The sequence below is a fragment of the Panthera leo genome, chromosome E2, assembly GCF_018350215.1.
Source record: "Panthera leo isolate Ple1 chromosome E2, P.leo_Ple1_pat1.1, whole genome shotgun sequence".
NCBI classification, from domain to species: domain Eukaryota; kingdom Metazoa; phylum Chordata; class Mammalia; order Carnivora; family Felidae; genus Panthera; species Panthera leo.
Genome location: NC_056693.1, coordinates 8,856,670 through 8,874,613, shown reverse-complemented (window position 1 = coordinate 8,874,613; position 17,944 = coordinate 8,856,670). Strand labels below are relative to the sequence as shown.

The 17,944-nt window shown below is 55.3% G+C and overlaps 1 protein-coding gene and 1 pseudogene across 2 annotated transcripts; one reads left to right on the top strand and one right to left on the bottom strand.

Annotated features, from left to right (window-relative positions):
- Positions 1-13: 13 nt before the first annotated feature.
- GYS1 (glycogen synthase 1) lies at positions 14-17,731 on the bottom strand. 2 transcript variants are annotated; one of them, XM_042917981.1, is made up of 16 exons: positions 17,428-17,731; positions 15,748-15,984; positions 13,515-13,706; positions 12,428-12,613; positions 12,029-12,173; positions 10,866-10,983; positions 10,426-10,546; positions 10,036-10,142; positions 8,672-8,731; positions 8,505-8,583; positions 5,973-6,086; positions 5,584-5,710; positions 3,707-3,802; positions 3,375-3,538; positions 2,878-2,958; positions 14-2,721 (listed from the first exon to the last, which is right to left on the bottom strand). In XM_042917981.1, the coding sequence occupies exons 1-16, from the start codon at positions 17,485-17,487 to the stop codon at positions 2,398-2,400; spliced, it is 2,211 nt and encodes a 736-aa protein (XP_042773915.1). In that variant the 5' UTR covers positions 17,488-17,731; the 3' UTR covers positions 14-2,397. The 2 variants fall into 2 exon arrangements, with proteins under 2 accessions (XP_042773915.1, XP_042773914.1); XM_042917980.1 differs by having other exon boundaries at positions 15-2,721; positions 15,748-15,929.
- On the top strand, positions 13,942-14,030 carry LOC122209253 (annotated as a pseudogene).
- Positions 17,732-17,944: the final 213 nt, after the last annotated feature.

Genomic DNA, 17,944 nt, shown 5'->3' with positions numbered 1-17,944 from the left:
CACCCGCAGGGAGTGCTGTTGGCCCCACATCTTTGCTGTTCGTCTCCAGATCTTCCCCAGGGGGTGGGGTGGGGTAGCAGGTTCTCTGCTTTGCTGGGCTGTCAGCTGCCCCTCCCACAGGGGAGAGCCCAGACTCCCAAGGAGTCTAGCAAGACCTACTGTTGGTAGTTGGAAGGAGGCATTTAGAGACGATATAAACAGTAACCAGAAACGGGCTCTGATGACTAATGTCCAGCAGCGGGAGCACAGAAAGGGCAAGAGGTCCTGAGCTGGGGGTGTGGGGCTCAGCACGGAAATGGGATGTGAAACTTAGGGCTAAATTCTCCAAACGGGGACTGAAGAAGCTCGAGGAGGATTAGCAGGCAGCCACTGGGTCCAAGCTACAAAACTATGACCCCCCACCCCCCTTCCCCCGACCCTTCCGTTTCTGGTAGAATCTCAACAGGAAATGGCTCCTGGACTTCTGTTGTGACACCACACCTGTTGTCTCCCAACTTTGGTGGCCACTGGTGATTCCGGCAGGGGAGAGGGATTTCTGCGTCCATCACCAACACCGTGGCTGACGGGAAGGACGGTCACACATGCGAATCTAGGTTTCTACTCCCCCGAAATGTGATTGGGCTTGGAGCTGCACCCTAGTGAAGACGAGCAGTGAAAAAAACGGTTTTCCCGGAAATAGAGCCATTCAGGGGGGCAGTAGGGCTGAAGTCCAGAGGCCAGTGCCCTGGGAACGCGTTCTAAGCTAGTTCTGTCCAACAGAACTTCTTGCAGTGATGGAAATGTTTTATCTGCAGTGCTTAATCGGGTAGCCACGAGCCTCAAGTGGCCACAGTGGCTATCCCGCACTTGCGTGTGGCCAGTGCTGAGGAATCTGGTTCATTTAAATCTAAATAGCCACACAAGGCTTCGTGGCTACCCCCTGGGTCTCTTCGCTCTGCCCCAGCGATGGCCCCTTTCGGCCAAACACAGCTTCAGGCAAATTTTTTCCCATTTGCAAGTCCCAACTAAACAAAGAGAAGTGCCTTCCCCTGGAATAAAACTAGAATCTAAAACAGCAACCCAAGCCTCTCCAAGACTGCAGAGTGAGACAGGGTATCAGAGACCCAGTAGTGCGGCAGCGGGAGGCGAAGAGGAGGGAAAGAGAGAAGCCAAGAGGAGGGAGGGGCCAGCAGCGAGGCCCAGCAAGCCCTCACAGTGGACCAAACCTCAGATTCTTAAATATAGATGTATTTTTTTCATCTCTGGACACACATCAATCACACCTCTTCTGCCCTCCCGACTTGGAAAGCAAGTGCGTCAGACACAGCACAGCACGCGTGAAGGGCCCCTCCCTTTCACCAAAGCTGGGGGGCAGGACACAGCTTAAGGATGGAAGAGCCTCGAGGTAAATATGAAAGTTCTAGAACCAAGTGGGTTCCATTCTAGACCGGGGAAAGGGACCGGGAAGCAGCACAGTGGTGAGGTTCCAGATTCGGCAGCCGGGACCTAGAACCCAGTGGTTTTACGGTGGGCCTAGGGGTCGGAGGTTGTGGCAGGGGAAGACGGCCCCTTCAGTCCTCAGCAAGGGGATTCCCTGGAGGGCTCGGGAATCTCAAGATAGGGGGGAGAGCTCAGACTCTCAGGGAAGGAGGTACAGGGTCTGGTTCAAAAAAGGCCAGAAAGGCATCTAGACCAAGACTGCATGTTCTCCAATAGGAATGAGAAGCCAGATGGTTCTGTACCACCCCCCACCTCCCATTGGCCAAAATATGGAGAAAAAGGAGAGCAGGAGTGGGGGGGGGGCCCTCCAGGCAGAGCCAGACACCCCAACAAGGGCTAAGATCAGAGTAAGGACGCGAGTGCCCTGGTCTGGAGCCCGAGTTCTGGAGTTGAAATGGAGGACCTTCTGGATTCAGTTAAGTCCCTGAAAGTGCCCCAGCTGTGGACTTGATTGCCCCATTAACAGGGACACCACATGGTCTCCAGAGCTTGGTGGCCCCCGGGCCACAGCTGAGCATGGCATCTTCGGTGTGCTGGAAAATCAGCAAGCCACAAGGGCTCCAGGAGCCTCCTGCCTGTATGACAACAGACCAGGTTTCCTAAGACCCCTGGCACCATGGCAGGGTGACGGCAGGTGCCCGGCCCTCCCGGGGAGGGAGGAGGCCCAGGCCAGGCCCGAAGGGCTCCGGGGCACAGTGTATGCATTCTGGAACCCAGGAAAGGCACGGCGTTGTGATTCCGGAGTGTCGGGGATTCCCAGAGAGGAGCTAGAAGGGCTGGAGTGTACGGCGGAGGGGACGGGGCTGCGGACCCCAAGGCGGGTTCGGGATGTGGAGTGGGGTTTCGGAACAGTGCCATTCTGCGTCCGCCCTCTGGACGAGGGAGGCAGGATGGGCGGGGAGTGTGGGGCGGCGGGACTTAGTTGCGCTCCTCGCCCAGGGAGCTGGCGGGGCTGAGGGGCTCGCTGGGAGTGCTGATTGAGCTGGAGGGCGCTGTGTCCACGGAGCCGCGCTTGCTCCCGCTGGTGGAAGAGGCGCAGGAGGCGCGGCGCGGCCACTCGGGGGCGCGGATGTTGCGCCGGTCCTTGGCGGCCTCCTCTTCCTCATCGTAGCGCTCCCCGTCTACGTCGGGCGGCCCGTCCCGTGGCTCCTCCTCGTCCTCGCTCTGGTGAGGGCTTGAGTGTCGCGACAGCGAGGGCGATGGCGGCACGGAGGCCGGCCGAGGGTAGCGGTAGCCCTGGGTCTGCGTCGCGGGGGTGTGGGCACAAACCCAGAGTGAGCAGGTGGGGGTGTGGGAGGGCCCGGCAGCTTGCCCCGGGGCCTTCCCACTCCTGCAAGGACGCGCACCCACCCCAGCCCTCTAGCTCCGGGCCCATCAGAGAGATCGGGGTCCACTCACCGCGTCAGCCTCGTGGGGCTCATAGGTGAAGTGTTCTGGAAAGGCCTTGGCCAGCGCCATGTGGCGCGCGGACATATAGTACTTAGGGAAAAGAAAAGGAGGGAGCGTCAGCAGAAGGGAACCACACACCGCCCCCAGCAGATGTAGAAGGTGGCGAACCCTAGGCCACACTCTTTAGGCAGAGGAGCACCTTCTGGCACCTTCCAGTCGGCCCCTATACCGATTATCTTTCTGGCTCCACCCCTGAAGCAGATAAGCAGAGCTGTGAATGGACAGTCTCTGAGCCACGCCCCCATTCACAGGGGCAGAGGTCTTAGGTCAGGTACCTCTTTGGCCACGCACTTCGTGCAAGTAAGGTAACGCTGGCCAATGCGGTCTACCAGCAAAAGATGGTTAATTTCTTAAAGGGAGCGCAACTGTTTCGCGTAGGCGACCCCTGGCCCCCTGCGCCAGCCTTGGAGGCTGAGAAATCAGAGACCGGAAGAAGGCGGTTATACCCGGCCCAGGTATTTCCAGTCTAGAAGGTCTGAGAGGCGCTCCGTGCGGTTTCTCTGGATGATGCGCTGCCGCCGGCTCTGCTGGCAGAAGCTGTAGAGGAAGGAGGTGAGCTGCGAGCAGGAATCATCCAGGCTGCGGAACCGCCGGTCCAGAATGTAGATGCCTGTGGGGGCCAGGACGGGGCAGGGCTCAGATATCAGACTAAGGAAACCTTCATTCTCCCGGGGACTCTGTGGCACCAGGACCCCTCTTCCCCATCCCGGGGGCCCAGGAGCCCTTCCCTTCCCCCACCCAGGATCCAAGAGTCTCGGCTCTCGGTCTGGGCGCTGACCGTAGGCTGAGGGGTCTGCAATGTGTTCCTCCATGAAGCAGCCGAAGCCGGAGAGGTTGGTGGAGATACTGGGGATGCCCATAACCGTGCACTCAGCTGCGGGAAGGAGTGAGAAAGGTCTACTTAAGCTTTCCCCTTTTGCGCTTTGAAATCGCAATAGACGCCCCAACAGCGCCATCTACTGACAACTTGAGCAAATCACTGAGCCCGCAAAACCAGAACGTGAGTGCGTTTGATCATAGTCTGTTTCTCAGAGGGGAAGCTAAGAGGTTCAGAAAAGGGAATTCACTCGTCCCAGGGCTTCAGAATGAGGACAAATCTAGAGCTGGGTGATAGGATGTAAGTTACTAAGTATGTTCCTCACAACCTGTAAGATACTTTCTTGTGCCGGACGTAGTTTTGACAGGAAACATGAAAAATTCTCATCACTGCCTCACTGAATACCTTAAACAAGCCTGAAAAATGGTTCACGTAGTTTATTACAATTCTCAGGTAGGGGCGCCTGGGTGGCTCAGTCCGCTGAGCGTCCGACTTCGGCTCAGGTCATGATCTGGCGTTCGTGGGTTCGAGCCCTGTGACGGGCTCTGTGCTGACAGCTCAGAGCCTGGAGCCTGCTTTGGATTCTGTATCTTTCTCTCTCTGCCCCTCCTCCACTTGCACTCTGCCTCTCTCTCTCTCTCTCACAAAAATAAACATGAAAAAATTAAAAAAAAATAATTCTCACGTAAGTGTTCCGAAAAACCTCCATAACCTGCAAACACAGGCACAAATATAACGGGGCTTCATGAGAAAAAGAGGGTTGGGGCCAAGCACACAAAACCTATGCATCGCTGTAACCATGGCCGAAATGAAACTGGCAAAATCATTACCCCAATTATTATGCAAGCACAGTTTAAAAGGTTTGTTAAATTGCTCATAAGTTAAGAAATACTATGGGGGCGCCTGGGTGGCTGAGTGGGTTAAGCATCCGACTCTTGAGTTCGGCTCAGGTCACGATCTCATCGTTCCTGGGATTGAGCCCTGTGTCAGGCTCTGCTCTGACAGCATGGAGCCTGCTTGGGATTCTCTCCCTCCCTCTCTCTGCCCCTCCCCTGCTCACACTCTCTCTCTCTTCCTCAAAATAAACTTAAAAAAAAAAAAAAAAAAGAAATACTACAGCAACTGTGATATTTACTTAGCCTCAAAACCAATCTTGATTGAAGAATGTGAGGAAGGGTTGAGTTTGGGGCCACGGCAAAATGTCCCCAAATGGGGGAGAAGTGCAAATAAGCCCCAACCCGGAGCCTGTGTCTAAAGGGAGTCAACGCCAGGGTACGTGGGTGGCTCAGTTGGTGAAGCATCCAACTCTTGGTTTCAGCTCAGGTCATGATCTCACAGTTTTGTGAGTTTGAGTCCCGTATCGAATCCCCGCTCAGGACTTTCTCTCTCTCTCTCTCTCTCTCTCTCCCTCCCTCCCACGCTCATGCTGTCTCTGTCTCTGTCTCAAAATAAATAAACGTAAAAAATATAATAATAATAAAGGGAGCCAACGCCTTCGTAAAAGAGGACGGCGGAGCGAATGGGCACTGGGGACACCTCTGAGAGACTTGGCCCCATTCAGTCGTGTTGGTGAACTACGTATTCAGCTGTTGATATCGGGGGCGGGGGGGGGGGGCAACCAGCAGCAAACTGGGGGAAATCACGTGTGACCTGTGACCTCAGCCCTCTAGTTACACATCACACGAGCGACCGTGTCACAAAAACACATGCTGCAGGCCAACAGACCGTGGCCATCGTCCCTGTTTCGCAAAGGAGAGCCTGGGGCACAGAGCGGGCAAGTGCCGTGCCCGGGGCTGGTGCCCCATCTGACCAGGAGCCGACCACCATGCTGCACTCACCCGGCGTGTAGCCCCAAGGCTCATAGTAGGAGGGGAAGACCCCAAGGTGGCAGCCACGGACAAATTCCTCATAATCCACGGGGAGCAGGGGGCTCGTGGAGGAGAGGAACTCTGGGTGGAAAATCACCTAGCAGTGAAAAAGAAGAGCTCAGCCCAAACTCCCTGGGATCCCAGGGGGGCCCAGAGAGGGCGAAAAGCCTGTCTAAAGTCATACCAGTCAGCGGTAGGACAAAGCACCGAATCCAAGTCTGTCCGCTTAAAGTGCTAAGGTCCTTTCTTAAACATAGCGATCCCTTAATAAACCAGGGGAGACGGGGGACGTGAGGCCCAGCTCCCCCTACCTCCACCCCACCCCTCCATGCTTGACCCAGCCTGGCCATTGCCCTCACCTTGACCCTGTCAGCACTACTATTGAAGAGTCCGATTCGACGGATGGTGGTCAGGATAGGATCCGAGGAGTCGTCCAGCATATTGTGGGTGCACACAGGGGGGAAAGACTGTCGCTGCAGGGGCCACGAGAGGGATGGGGGTCAGAGAAGGGACAGAGGGTTCCCTCATTCCCTGTGAGCCACGCTGACCCGGGAGGAGGTCACAATTCCCACCAGGTTGTGGGGACACAAGCCCAAGAGATTAGAAGCTGTAGATATCTGGGGCGCCTGGGCGGCTCAGTAGGTGGAATGGGCGACTCTTGATTTCGGCTCCGGTCATGATCTCACAGTTGGTTCGTGAGTTCGAGCCCCGAGTTGGGTCTCCACTGTCAGTGCAGAGCCTGCTTGGGATTCTCTCTCTCTGGCCCTCCCTTGCTTGCGCTCTCACTCTCTCTCTCAAAATAACTAAATAAACTTAAAAAAAAAAAAAGAGGAGTCATAGATATCCTCCCCGGCTCTCTCTGTAAAGGCTCACTTTTCTCTTTGAACACCATGAGCTGAGGGGCACCTGGGTGACTCAGTCGGTTAAGGGTCCGCCTTCGGCTCAGGTCATGATCTCACGGTTCATGGGTTCGAGCCCCATATCAGGTTCTGGGCTGACAGCCAGACAGCCCTCCCTCTCTCCCAAAAATAGATAAACATAAAAAATAACTAAACAAAAACACACCATGAGCTGAAAAGAAACTACAATTCCCATTTGTCTTTGAGGCAAAGCCAGCGTTAACCTGCCTCCCCTGACTACCGGGAGTTGTAGTTACTGGGTTCTGTACTCTGGGCTCCATCATCAAAGAAACCCAAAGGAACTAAAATTCCCCCAAGTCAATGGGGGGCAGAGACTTTGTCAATATGGCAGCAAGCTTCAGGGGCTGCTGGAAGTTGTAGTTTTCTTATGAAAACCCTGTCTTGCCTTCTTTCCAAGTTCCCTTTACTCTCCATCCTGTAATTCCCTCCACTTCTGCTCCCACCCAAGGCCCAGAGAAACCACAATTCCCAAGAGTGACTGGAGGGGCGAGAGCGAGGAAATCCCACGGGCTGCTGGGATATGTAGTTATTTGTAACTCTTCCATCTCGTTAAAAGTTCTACTCGCCTTCAGTCAGCTCCAGGGGCTCAAGAAACTACAACTCCCAGCAGCCCCGTGGCAATGCATACACATCCTCAGTGAGGCGGACTGCCTTAGGGACTATTAGAAATTGTAATCTGGGGTCACAGCGTGGCTCAGTCAGTTAAGCATCTCTTTATTTTGGCTCTTTATTATGATCTCACGGCTTCTGGGTTCGAGCCCCATGTCAGGCCCCGCGCTTCCTGCTTGGGAATCCTCTCTCTCCCTCTCTCTCTGCCCCTCCCCTACGCTCTCTCTCAAAATAAATACATAAACTTAAAAAAAGAAAAAAGGAAACTGTAGTTTGGCCCAAAGCACATCACACCTCATTTGTGCAGCGTGGGTATCTAGGTTGGGATCCCCTCTCTCCCTCTCTCTCTGCCCCTCCCCTACACTCTCTCTCAAAATAAATACATACACTTAAAAAAAGAAAAAAGGAAATTGTAGTTTGGCCCAAAGCACATCACACCTCATTTGTGCAGCGTGGGTACCTAGGTTTCCATTCGCCGGGAAGTGGCTCACCCACCCTGACCACAGGTACCAAAGATTCCTGACTCCAGAGAATCAAAGAACTCTCCCTCCCAGGAGCCTCTGGGGCAAGGGAAGCATGACTGAAGCAGGGGCTGCTGGGACTTGTAGTCCTCATTTTGTTACTGCCACATTCTTCTTAAGGTTTCCCATCCACCAAATTCCATTAACTTCCGGACTCTAAAGAAGCTACAACTCCCAGGAATGTTTGGGGACTAAGACACACAGCCTCTGGGATAAGAAAAACAGCGGTTGCCGAGCGTTTTCAATGCTCTTCAGGTAACGGCTAGTGTTTTAGCTAAAACCTTCTGGCTCTAATGAGTTTGAAACTAGTCAGCAGCAAGTCCCAGGGACAGCGGGGACTTGTAATTCTCCTTCTGTGGGCTTTGTTGACTTCCTAAAGTTCTCTTTCATCTTTTGACCCCGGTGGCTCAACGAAATTACAAATTAAAAAAAAAAAGTACAACTCCTAGCAGCCCCTGTACCAGAATGAGCCACTGGGGGGCGCCCGGGAGGGGGGGGCTCAGTCCGTTAAGCATCCAACTTCAGCTCAGGTCACCATCTTACAGCTGGTGGGTTCGAGCCCAGTGTAGTCGGGCTCTGGGCTGACAGCTCAGAGCCTGGAGCCTGCTTCGGAGTCTGTCTCCCTCTCTCTCTCTCTGCCCCTCCCCCTCCCCCGCTCTGTCTCTCTTTCTCTCTCCCTCAAAAATAAATAAGCCTTAAAAAAAATCAATTGATTCCCTGATAAGGGTGCCGGTAACGCGGAGCCCCCAGCAATCTCTGGGGTCAGAGCTAACACGGCAAGCTGCCCCCAGGGGCGGGTGCTGGGCATCGCCATGTCTCTGTTCGGGGGCCCAGACCATACCTGCGTGGCAAAGATAGCTCTCTTCATCATAGTGAAGTCCTCCTTGTCCAGCATCTTGTTCATGTCCGGGAGGCTCCCCCTGCAAGGTGACAGGGTATGCATCTGGGAATGGGTGATCAGTGGAGTCAGGGCCCAGGAGGATGCGGGGCTGGGGGTGGGACACTCACACCAGCAAGGACTCGTAAAGCTTCCTTCCGAACTTCTCTTTCACGGTGTTGGCCGTATCCCTAGAAGGGGCAGAGACACAGCATCACATATATGCCACCTGCCATTTATTGTCAGCTGCTACACCGAGGTCTGAGCGGAGAGGCCCTGGGGATTTGGAGCTGGAGGATGGGGACCTGGGAAACAGGCTCGAATCCCCTGTGCCCCTCATCAGCTGTGTGGCGGGGGACAGGTGGCCTTCCCTCTCTGACTTTGGTGACTCATCTCTCAGACGGGGATAAAAATAGAACCAACCTCAGAGGTCTGCAGGGAAAACTTGATGAAGTCACGACTAACAACGCACAGTGCCTGGCACACGGCAAACCTTCCAGAAATGTCAGCTATTATTAGGACGTGCACTAGTCCTGGTGGTGGCCATGCTAAGCCCCATGTTATAAAAAGGGAAAACGATGTTCCGAGAGAGGAAAGTTTATGTGCCCAAGTGAAGCTAGCAACTAGTGACACCCTGCAGCCTCAATGACATTCCTCTAATCCTAATCTTCTCATAGCTCTGGCCTCATTTTCTACCCCATCTCCCTTAAGCGCCCTGCTCCAGCCACACTGGTCTCCCTGTGGTTTCTCAGACATACCTCAGGGCCTTTGCATCTGTGTTCCTCTGCCTGAAATGCTATTCCCCAGATACACACAGGGCTCCCTCCCTCATTTCTTCTACTGGTCTCTACCCGATGGCAACTTTCTCAGTGTGGCCTGTCCTGACCATTCCATGTCCTGTCTCGCATTCCAGTCCCGCTTTATTTTCTTGCCAGAGCACTTTCTTGTTGTTGTTGTTATTGTTGTTTGAAAGAGTCTATTTTTAAGTGGTCATCTCTACACTGAACACGGGGCTCGAACTTACAACCCCAAGACCAAGAGCCACATGCTCTACCAACTGAGCCAACCAGGCACCCCAGAGCACTTTCTATAGAACTCTCTAGAATGTGAGCTCGGTGAGGGCAGGGATTTTATCGTCCTCATTTACAGCTGCGTCCCCAGGGCCTGGAACAGCGCCTGGTCCACGGTAGGTGCTCAGTGACTATCTGATGGCTAATGAATGGCTCTTGCAGATGAGGAAATTATCACAAAGCCACCAAGGGTCAGTGGCCCAAGTGGGACCTCGCCAGTTTGATGTCAGGGCCCTGGTTGTACGGTCACACTTGTCCTGTGTGCGACTCCTTACTGCCCCTGAGCTAGAGGCGTCTTAAGCAAGTGACTTCACTACGAGTTTTTGGGGGGCAAACTGCTCATGTTCCAGATAACAAAACTGAGCCTCCCAAAGCACATGGCTGGGAGTGGGAATGGCAGGGATCCTGGGCCGAGGGCTGCTGACCAAAGCTGCTTGCGCACAGCTTGGCCTTTGAGGGTTTCCACGTTGAAATTGTTGGTCCGAGCCGGCATGATGAAGAAGGCGACCACTGTCTGCTCACTGCCGTTCACCTGGGCAGAGGAAAAGGCGTGGGGTGGGGGGAGGGGTCAGGATCACCCGAGAGAAGGCTGAAGCCACCTACCCTTTTCCACCCATCAAGACCACTGTGGCCCTGCCATGCTCCTTTCCGTCAAGGAGAATTAGAGTTATCATCCCCACTGGGACTCTGGTCTTCTTTCTGGGTCTCTACACTTTCCCTTCACACACGGGTTTCCCTACTTCCCGCCCCCACCCTCCCCAGTTATGTGCTGATTTCCTTTTCCTCTTTTTGTCTTCTCAAAGCCCAGGCCTTACTCTGAGTAGATAGTTGAGCCGGGCCAAGGCCTCTAGGAAGACATCGGCCCCCTTGTTAGAGAACTCGTAGCGGCCGGCGATAAAGAAATACAAGGTCTTGTCCAAGTTGAAGTCCAGGTGCCTAAAAAAGCCATAAGGCATGGTGGTGAAGCCACCTTGGTGAAGCCAAGGGTGGGGACCCGCTAGCCCTGGCCTTGAAACTACAAACCCCAGAAGCTACAGGGGCAAACAGCATCTTAGGCAGTACAGAGGCATCATGGGAGCTCCTGGGAGTTGAAGTTCTTTTCTCCCTAGATGGGGATCAATACTTGAATACTCCACCATTGTTCTGGCGCTCAGGAATGGAAGAGGCTGAGCCCCCAGCTATCCCATCTCTTACACTCATGAGTTGGGTTCCCAACCCCTTCCTCTCCCAAGACCTAGGTATCTGGTCCACGTACCCATAAAAATGGCCCCGCACAAACTCCTGGATTCGAGCCTTGCTCTGAGCATGGAGGTTCTGGAACTCATGCATGGCAGAGAACTTCTTCACATTCAGTCCATTGGGGGTCACGATATCTGGGATTTGTGGGGAGAAGGTCCATGTTTCATATCTTCATTTATTCATACCCGTCAGTGTGGTTGAATGAATAAACAAAGGAAAGACTCCTTTCCTTTCACATTCTTTTGGTTTTAGAAGCTCCCTTGGTGGCCCCGCTGCCCTGCCACTCAGACGCCTTCTTGCCCAAAGTCACTTGCTTACGTTCACAAGCACGACCACAACTCCCAGCAGCCCCTGCAAACGGCTAACCACACAGGGAAATGAACTACCTTGGGGCTTCTGGGAGTTGTAGTTATTTTGTTTCCCCTATCCCACCCTACACTGGGGATGATTTAAACATCCCCATCCTGCTTCTCCCAGAATACACCCTCAACCTTCAAGCCTCTTTTAGGGTCCCAATCATTTCCTATCCTCCTTGAAATTAAAATACATCAATGAAAAATTATAACCACCATCAGCTCCAGGAGTAGAAGGAGCTGGCTAGCCAAAGGCCTCCTGGGAATTGTAGTTCTCACAATATACCCATTGAGAATGGGCGCTATAACCCGAAAAGAATAACTGATTCCAGGGGTGCCTGGGTGGCTCAGTCGGTTGAGCATCCAACTTGGTTTGGGCTCATGTCATGATCTCACAGTTCATGGGATCGAGCCCCGCGTCGGGCTCTGCTTGGGATTCTCTCTCTCTGTCCCTTCCCCTGTTCATGCTCTCTCACTCTCTTTCTCTCTCAAAATAAATAAGTAAACTTAAAAAAAAAAAAAATAGCAGATTCCAACACCACTCTTCTCAAAATCAAAACCCAGTGAAACTCCATTCCCTTTCAGAAGACCAATAACTACATTGGCCGACAAGGTAACTTTACCATTTTGAAATGAATGTCAAAGGAACTACACCACCCATTAGCCTCTAGGGCGTATAACAAGGCAGCTCCCTATTCAGGTCATCAACTTAGGGCCGGCTGCGGGGTGTAGTTCTTTGCTCTCTACAGTTACAAAAACCCAGCTAAGTATCGGCCTTAGCACAGACTGCCTCATTCGTGTCTAGGGACCCCAGCCTATTCCCTACCTGGTTTCCTCTTGAGCAGGTGCTGAGCCTCGATGGCAGTAATCTGGGACACAGTAGTAAAGATGTGAGCGCAGTGGGCCGCTGCCCGCTCCATGCAGTAGCGGTGATAGATTTGCCTCTCCCCTGCTTCCTTGTCCACATTGAACTGGGTGGGAAGGGAGGGCAGTCAGGTTAGAAGAACTGGGGAGAAGTCTTTGGCGGGCCGGACTCCGGGGTCCCGGAGGTGGTTGGGGTTGGAAGCTGAACTCCTTTGTCTGAGGGAGGAGGGGGTGGAGGACTTGGACCCCTGGGTCACGGGAGAAGAGGAAGCTTGATCCCCCCGCCCCTGGGCTTCCCGGACAGCTTTGGGCTGTCCCGAACCACTCACGGCCCCCCGTCTGCCACACGTTCCCGGCTCACATTCTCCAGGTTGTTATAGAAGTCCACGGCACCGGCACACAGGTAGCGTCCCAGCAGTGTGGCGTGGGTGGTGAAGATTGTGGCCACGGGCAGCCGCCGGGCCCGGCACAGGCAGAGGCCAATGCCCGCCAACCACTCGTGGAAGTGTGCAACCACGTGTGGCTTCTCCTCGTTCTGGGCCAGGAACTATGGGGCAACAGGAAGAGGGCCACTGTGTCTCCATGTGTGTTGTGCAGACAACCAACAATCCCCAAGGTGGACAGGGAAGCAGGGGAGAGGTAAATCTATCGTCATTCTTGCACAGAGTGGATAGTAGCCCGCTGCAATTCCCCTAGAACAAGGAACTGTAAATCTCTGGGACGCCAGGCCAGCTGACCCCATCCTTCAAGGCTGATGGGAGCCGGGGGCGGTGGAGAGGTTGGCCCCACCTTCTAAGTGCCAGCAGGGCTGAAGTGGAAGGTCTGAAGTTGTAGTGTCCCCAAGTCCTGGACGCAATTCCTGGAGAGTCTTTTGTCTCAATCAAGAGTGGAGCTGCATCCAATACTGACTAAAGGACTACAACTCCCAGAATGCCCTAGGACCGGCCCATTCGTAAACTGGTTTCCCTGGGGCAGGAGACGTGAAGTTTCTTCAGCCTTTTAAAACCTAAAAGGGGGTCAGAACCAGGATCCCTGGTTCTCATATAGGCTGGAGACCCCCAACCGTCCAGGGCCCCCTCTGAGAGCTAAGTCCAGCCACTATCAGACTACAGAACTACAACTCCCAGAATGTCCTGGTGCAAGCCCTCTAGCCCGGCCAGCACCCCCCAAAGCTAACACTTCAAAATTTCTATACTGAGAAAATTAGAATGAATGAAGCTGGGGTTGGGAGTTTGAGCCTCTGGGCCCCTGGGTGTCTGTGTTCCCAAAGGTCAGAGCTAGGGCTTGGAAAAGGACCTACAATCCCAGAATGCCTTGGGAGAAGCCAGCCACCCCAAGGCCCCCAGCCGGCCACCCCTTCCTACCCCGCCCCCTCTGGCAGGGACTAATGGCCATCGTAGGTTGGGGCCCGGGTCAGGAGTGACATGGCGACCAGCAATGGGGCCTACCTCACCCAGGAACCAGGTGGTGAGGAAGCCAAAAAGGACGGCGTCGTTGGCCTCACGGTCGTACCAAGGCACCCCGATGTTGCAGGTGTCCCAGAGCTCCCCCTTCCAGCGCTCCAGGGCCCAGGCTGAGGCCCCCACGTCCAGGAGCACCACCAGGGGGCCCCCCTCGATCAGCCAGCGTCCGAAATACACCTGGGGGGCCCACAGGAAGACTCAGGCTTTTGGCCACACCTCCCTGGGCTCAGCCTCGGTGGCCCGCCCACCCGCAGGCAGCAGTCGGGGCTTAAAGCCTCAGTTCTTCCACCCTGTTTCGGTACCTGCTGCTAATTTCTCCCCCGCGGCCTTATTTCTCTACGTGCTGCTAGTTATTCCCACCACACTCTTTGTCCATCGCTGTTACATTTTCCCTGTGCCTCGCTTCCTTTCCAGCTTTGCGCAGTGGCGGTATCGTAGCCAATGAGGTTTATTAGAGGAGCGATTACTGCTAATTGAAAACCTTGCTTCCTTTCTATAACCGCTACCCTGGTTCCCGACCCACACTGCCTCCTTTCTCTTACCTATAACCACGAATGTCACACGGTCCTGTCTCTGTGCCCCCTCACTGCCTTGCTTTTCCACCCTTAGCATTTCTCCAACGTGCTGCCTTGTCTCTGTGTCTCCTGCCACTTCCGTCTTGCGAACCCGCCCGTTGCCTTCTCCCGTTATTTCTTCCTTCTGCTGCTAATTCCTCCCACTGGATGCTTCTTTTACTGTTCTCGCTGCCACCTTCTTCCACGCCCGCTGCCTTGCTTCCGACGCTTTCACTATAAATTTGTCACCTGCTGTCTCCTCCCTCTACCCTTAGGCCCATCTTTGGACTCTGCAGCTACCTTTCTAACACCAGCTGCTGTCTCCCCCACTGCCATGTTTCTAAACCTTGCTGCCACATTTCTCCGGGCGGCTGCTTTCCTCCTGAGATGATGGCCTAGGTTCTGGGCCGGCTGCCACAGCCCTGTGCGGGCGGCAAGCAGTCCTGGGCCTCCGGGACCTGGCTTTGCCCAGCCTGGGGAGCCTGACTCTGATACCCCTCCCCCTCCCAGCTGTCGTCTGCCCTTTTGCTGGGGGGGGGGGGGGCGCTATTCTTAGGCCCCCAGCACGTGGGGAGCAGCTGCCATGGGGGAGGGCTGGGCTGTCCTAGGGTTCCTTAGGGACGTGGTCCCCGGCCTCTCTGGACTCCAGACCCCACCCCAGACTAGAGGCTGTGAATGAATGAAGGAACCACTGTACTTCTTCCTCCCAGACCTGTCTGTCCTTCCACCCTGCTACATCATGGCCTTTTCCGCCGGAGGCAGCCGCCTCTCAGTGCTCATCCGTCAGTCCTCAGCCGGGGCTCTGGGACTCTCCCTTCCTATCTTTAAGTTCTCGGTCTGCTCCTCTGAAACTCTGCCCCCTGTCTCTCTTCTCTCCATCGGTACTCTATCTTCCTCTCCCTTCTAGTTCCTTCTCCTGGAAATGTCAGGCTGCCTCTCTCTCTATTGCTGTAGCCCCTGGGGCTATGGCCACCTTTTGGAACACTCAATCTCTCTCCATCCATCTCTCTCCCTTGGTCGGCCTGTCCACCTCACTGCCGGCTCGGCTGTTTATGATAACGATGATGACGATGGCCGTGGTCACAAGAGCTCATACACAGTACTAATTGAGGCCAGGAACCAGGGCTGAGGACTTTATTAACTAACAATTAATCCTTTCCCCCAAAACGAACAAGGTAGATGCTATTAGTAGGTTTATTAGCCAAGGTCACACAGGCAGGAAGTGGAGAAGGTGATTTTGAACTTCAGGCTCCAGAACCCCCACTCTGGCACTCCTGCCTCACCCCAAGCCCATCTCCCCCCGGGTTCCACCTGGCTGTCTGTCTTTCCGCCTCGCTCTTTTTCTCTCTGTGGGTCTGAGGATCTTGGCCTCTGGGAGCCATCTCTCAGTCTGTCTTATGCACCTGCTGTCGGTCCGTCCGTTCACCAATGTCTTCAGCTTGGGGTTCACCCACCCACTTCATGGGGTCCTGCGTCTGTCTGTCTGTCAATCTTACCTCCTCTGTGTCTATCTGGGAAAGTTCTGGCTCATCCCATGTTTCTGTCCATGCCTCCCTCTCCCCGTGGGGCTACCCACCCTCTCCCCGCTGTCCCTTCTCCAGCTGTCGCTCCCACCCTGACTCTGGGCACCCACCTCCCCTCCCCTCGGCCAGGCCATGTCCCACCTTGCAGCCCTTGCTGTTCATGGAGTCCAACGTCCTCTTCAGGGCTGGGGTTGGGGGCTCGAGCAGTTCCACCTGGGTCCTCACGCCCTGCTCCGTGTACGGTCCCACCAGGTAGTAGTTGTCACCCCATTCATCCCCTGTCACTTTCGCCTTCGTCTGTAGCACCGTGTAGATGCCGCCCACTGTGGGCCCAAGTGCGTGAGGGCAGGCCCCAGCCGAGGTCCACGGGTCTGGGACCTGGGGCAGGGTAGGGGGCCATGGGAGGTACTGGGGCCCCACACCTCTGGCTTAGAAGGAGGAGGGGGCTGAGAGCCCACCCTTCTGAGTCAGAGAGATGATGGGATAGGAGTTCAAGGGCAGTACTCCTGGGTCTAAGGGAGAATGGGGCTGGGGTTGGGACTCAGGGGGAGAAAGGGGCTCAGGCTAAACTTCGGAGTCTGAGACATGAAAGGGCTAGGGACTCGGGCTCCTGGGTCTGAGGGAATTAGGGGCCGGGGTCCCAAGGATGACAGAAGCTGGCAAGGATCAGCAGGACTCAGGTCCCTGAGTTCCCAGCTTCTGGGAGCTGGGTTTATAATCTCAGTCAGGCTCTAGGTCACGGTAGGGGAGAATCTCTCTCCATGGCCCGATTCAGCTTCCCACAGCTGCCCAAGAGAAGCCTGAATTGTCATTCCTTGCCCCCAGGGACTCTGCTGACCTGTCCCCCAGTTTCCTCTCCCCAACTGAGAACACACGTGCAGGGCCCCGCTCTGCCCATAACTCCACTCCAGACCCAGAAGTCTGGGCTCTCAGCCTCCTTACCTACTGGAGCCTGGGCCCTGGGGATACATGGCTCCCAGTTCGAGGGCTGCTTGCCATGGGGTGAGACTCAGCCCCATTCTCTCCCAAGACTCAGCAAAGCAAAACCCCAGCTGGTTTTCCAAACCCCGAACTTTAGGACCTTCAGGGCCTGGGACGCAGAAATCTAGGTCCCCAGCCACTCCCATCCTAGGGCCCAGCCCCTGACCAACTTAGGACTTCCCAGCCTTCCCTCATTCCAGTACGCATGTGTCTGAGGCCGCAGGCTTCTGTACTCCTAGAAACAGAGCTCACACCTTCGGCTCCTTCAGAGTCTAGGCATTCAGACCAACTCTCTCCCACCCTAAGATCTAAGAATTAGAGTCTGCAGCCCTTCCCATCTTTACTCGCAAGTGGCCAGCCCCCAAATTCTGCCACCACGACTCATGCATCCTATCTCCCTGTTGGCTCTCTCCCAGATCCAGAGTTTATATCCCCAGACTCTTCCCCCAGGGCCACAGGCCTGAAACCCAGCCACTTCCCTAGTTTTGCACTAGAAAGTGCTAACCCCCCATCTCCTTCCCGGTTCAGGACCCAGGTCTCTGGTCTCTGGGAAGCCTCCCTCCGGGACCTAGGAATCATTCATTTTGGCCCCCTCTTCCCTAGGACCCAGCAATTGGACTTCCAGCTTCCTTTCATCTTCACAGTCAGGCGACCCATCCCCACCCCGCCAGGGTACAGGAGACTTACCCCGGCCCTCCCCAAGGACACAGGAGTCATAGGTTCCTTGCCCAGAATCCAAGAGTATCATGCCAAGTAACTCCGTCCTCTAGGACTCGAGAGTTTCGCGCCCCCATCCCCGACTGCCCTCCTGGTCCAGGACCCATCGCCTGGCGTGCTCACCCTTGTTGGCCACCTCCCAGGCCACCTCGAAGAGCACCGTATTCTCCAGGTCGAATTCATCCTCCCAATCCTCCAGTCCTGGCAGTGAGGACATGGACAAAGTGCGGCTTAGAGGCATGGCCGACGCGTGAAGGGGGCTCCAGGGTCCACAGGTGGGGGCTCCCGAGGTGTCTGGGGAATGCAAAGGGCAGGGCGCGGGGCCAGGTAGCTGGTGCCCGACGGGAAGCTTGCAACGCCCTCGGCTTCCTATTGCACGACCGCACCCCCGCCCCAGAGCTCTGGGCCGTAGGCTGGAGGCGGCCGCAGCGTCACTGAGGCCGGCGGGGCCCCTGCAGTGAAATCTTGCGGCCGCCAGGCGGCGGGGCCCGCCCCCCGGCCAGAGACATTGGTCCGTGCCCGGGGGAGGGAGCGCCCGCGTCTCCTCATTGGTGGACAAGGTAGGGTTTGCTCTGCTCCGCCCCCCCCCAGCGGTCAATGAGAGCCTCAGGGGGCGCGGCTTGTCGCTGCGCTAGCGGAT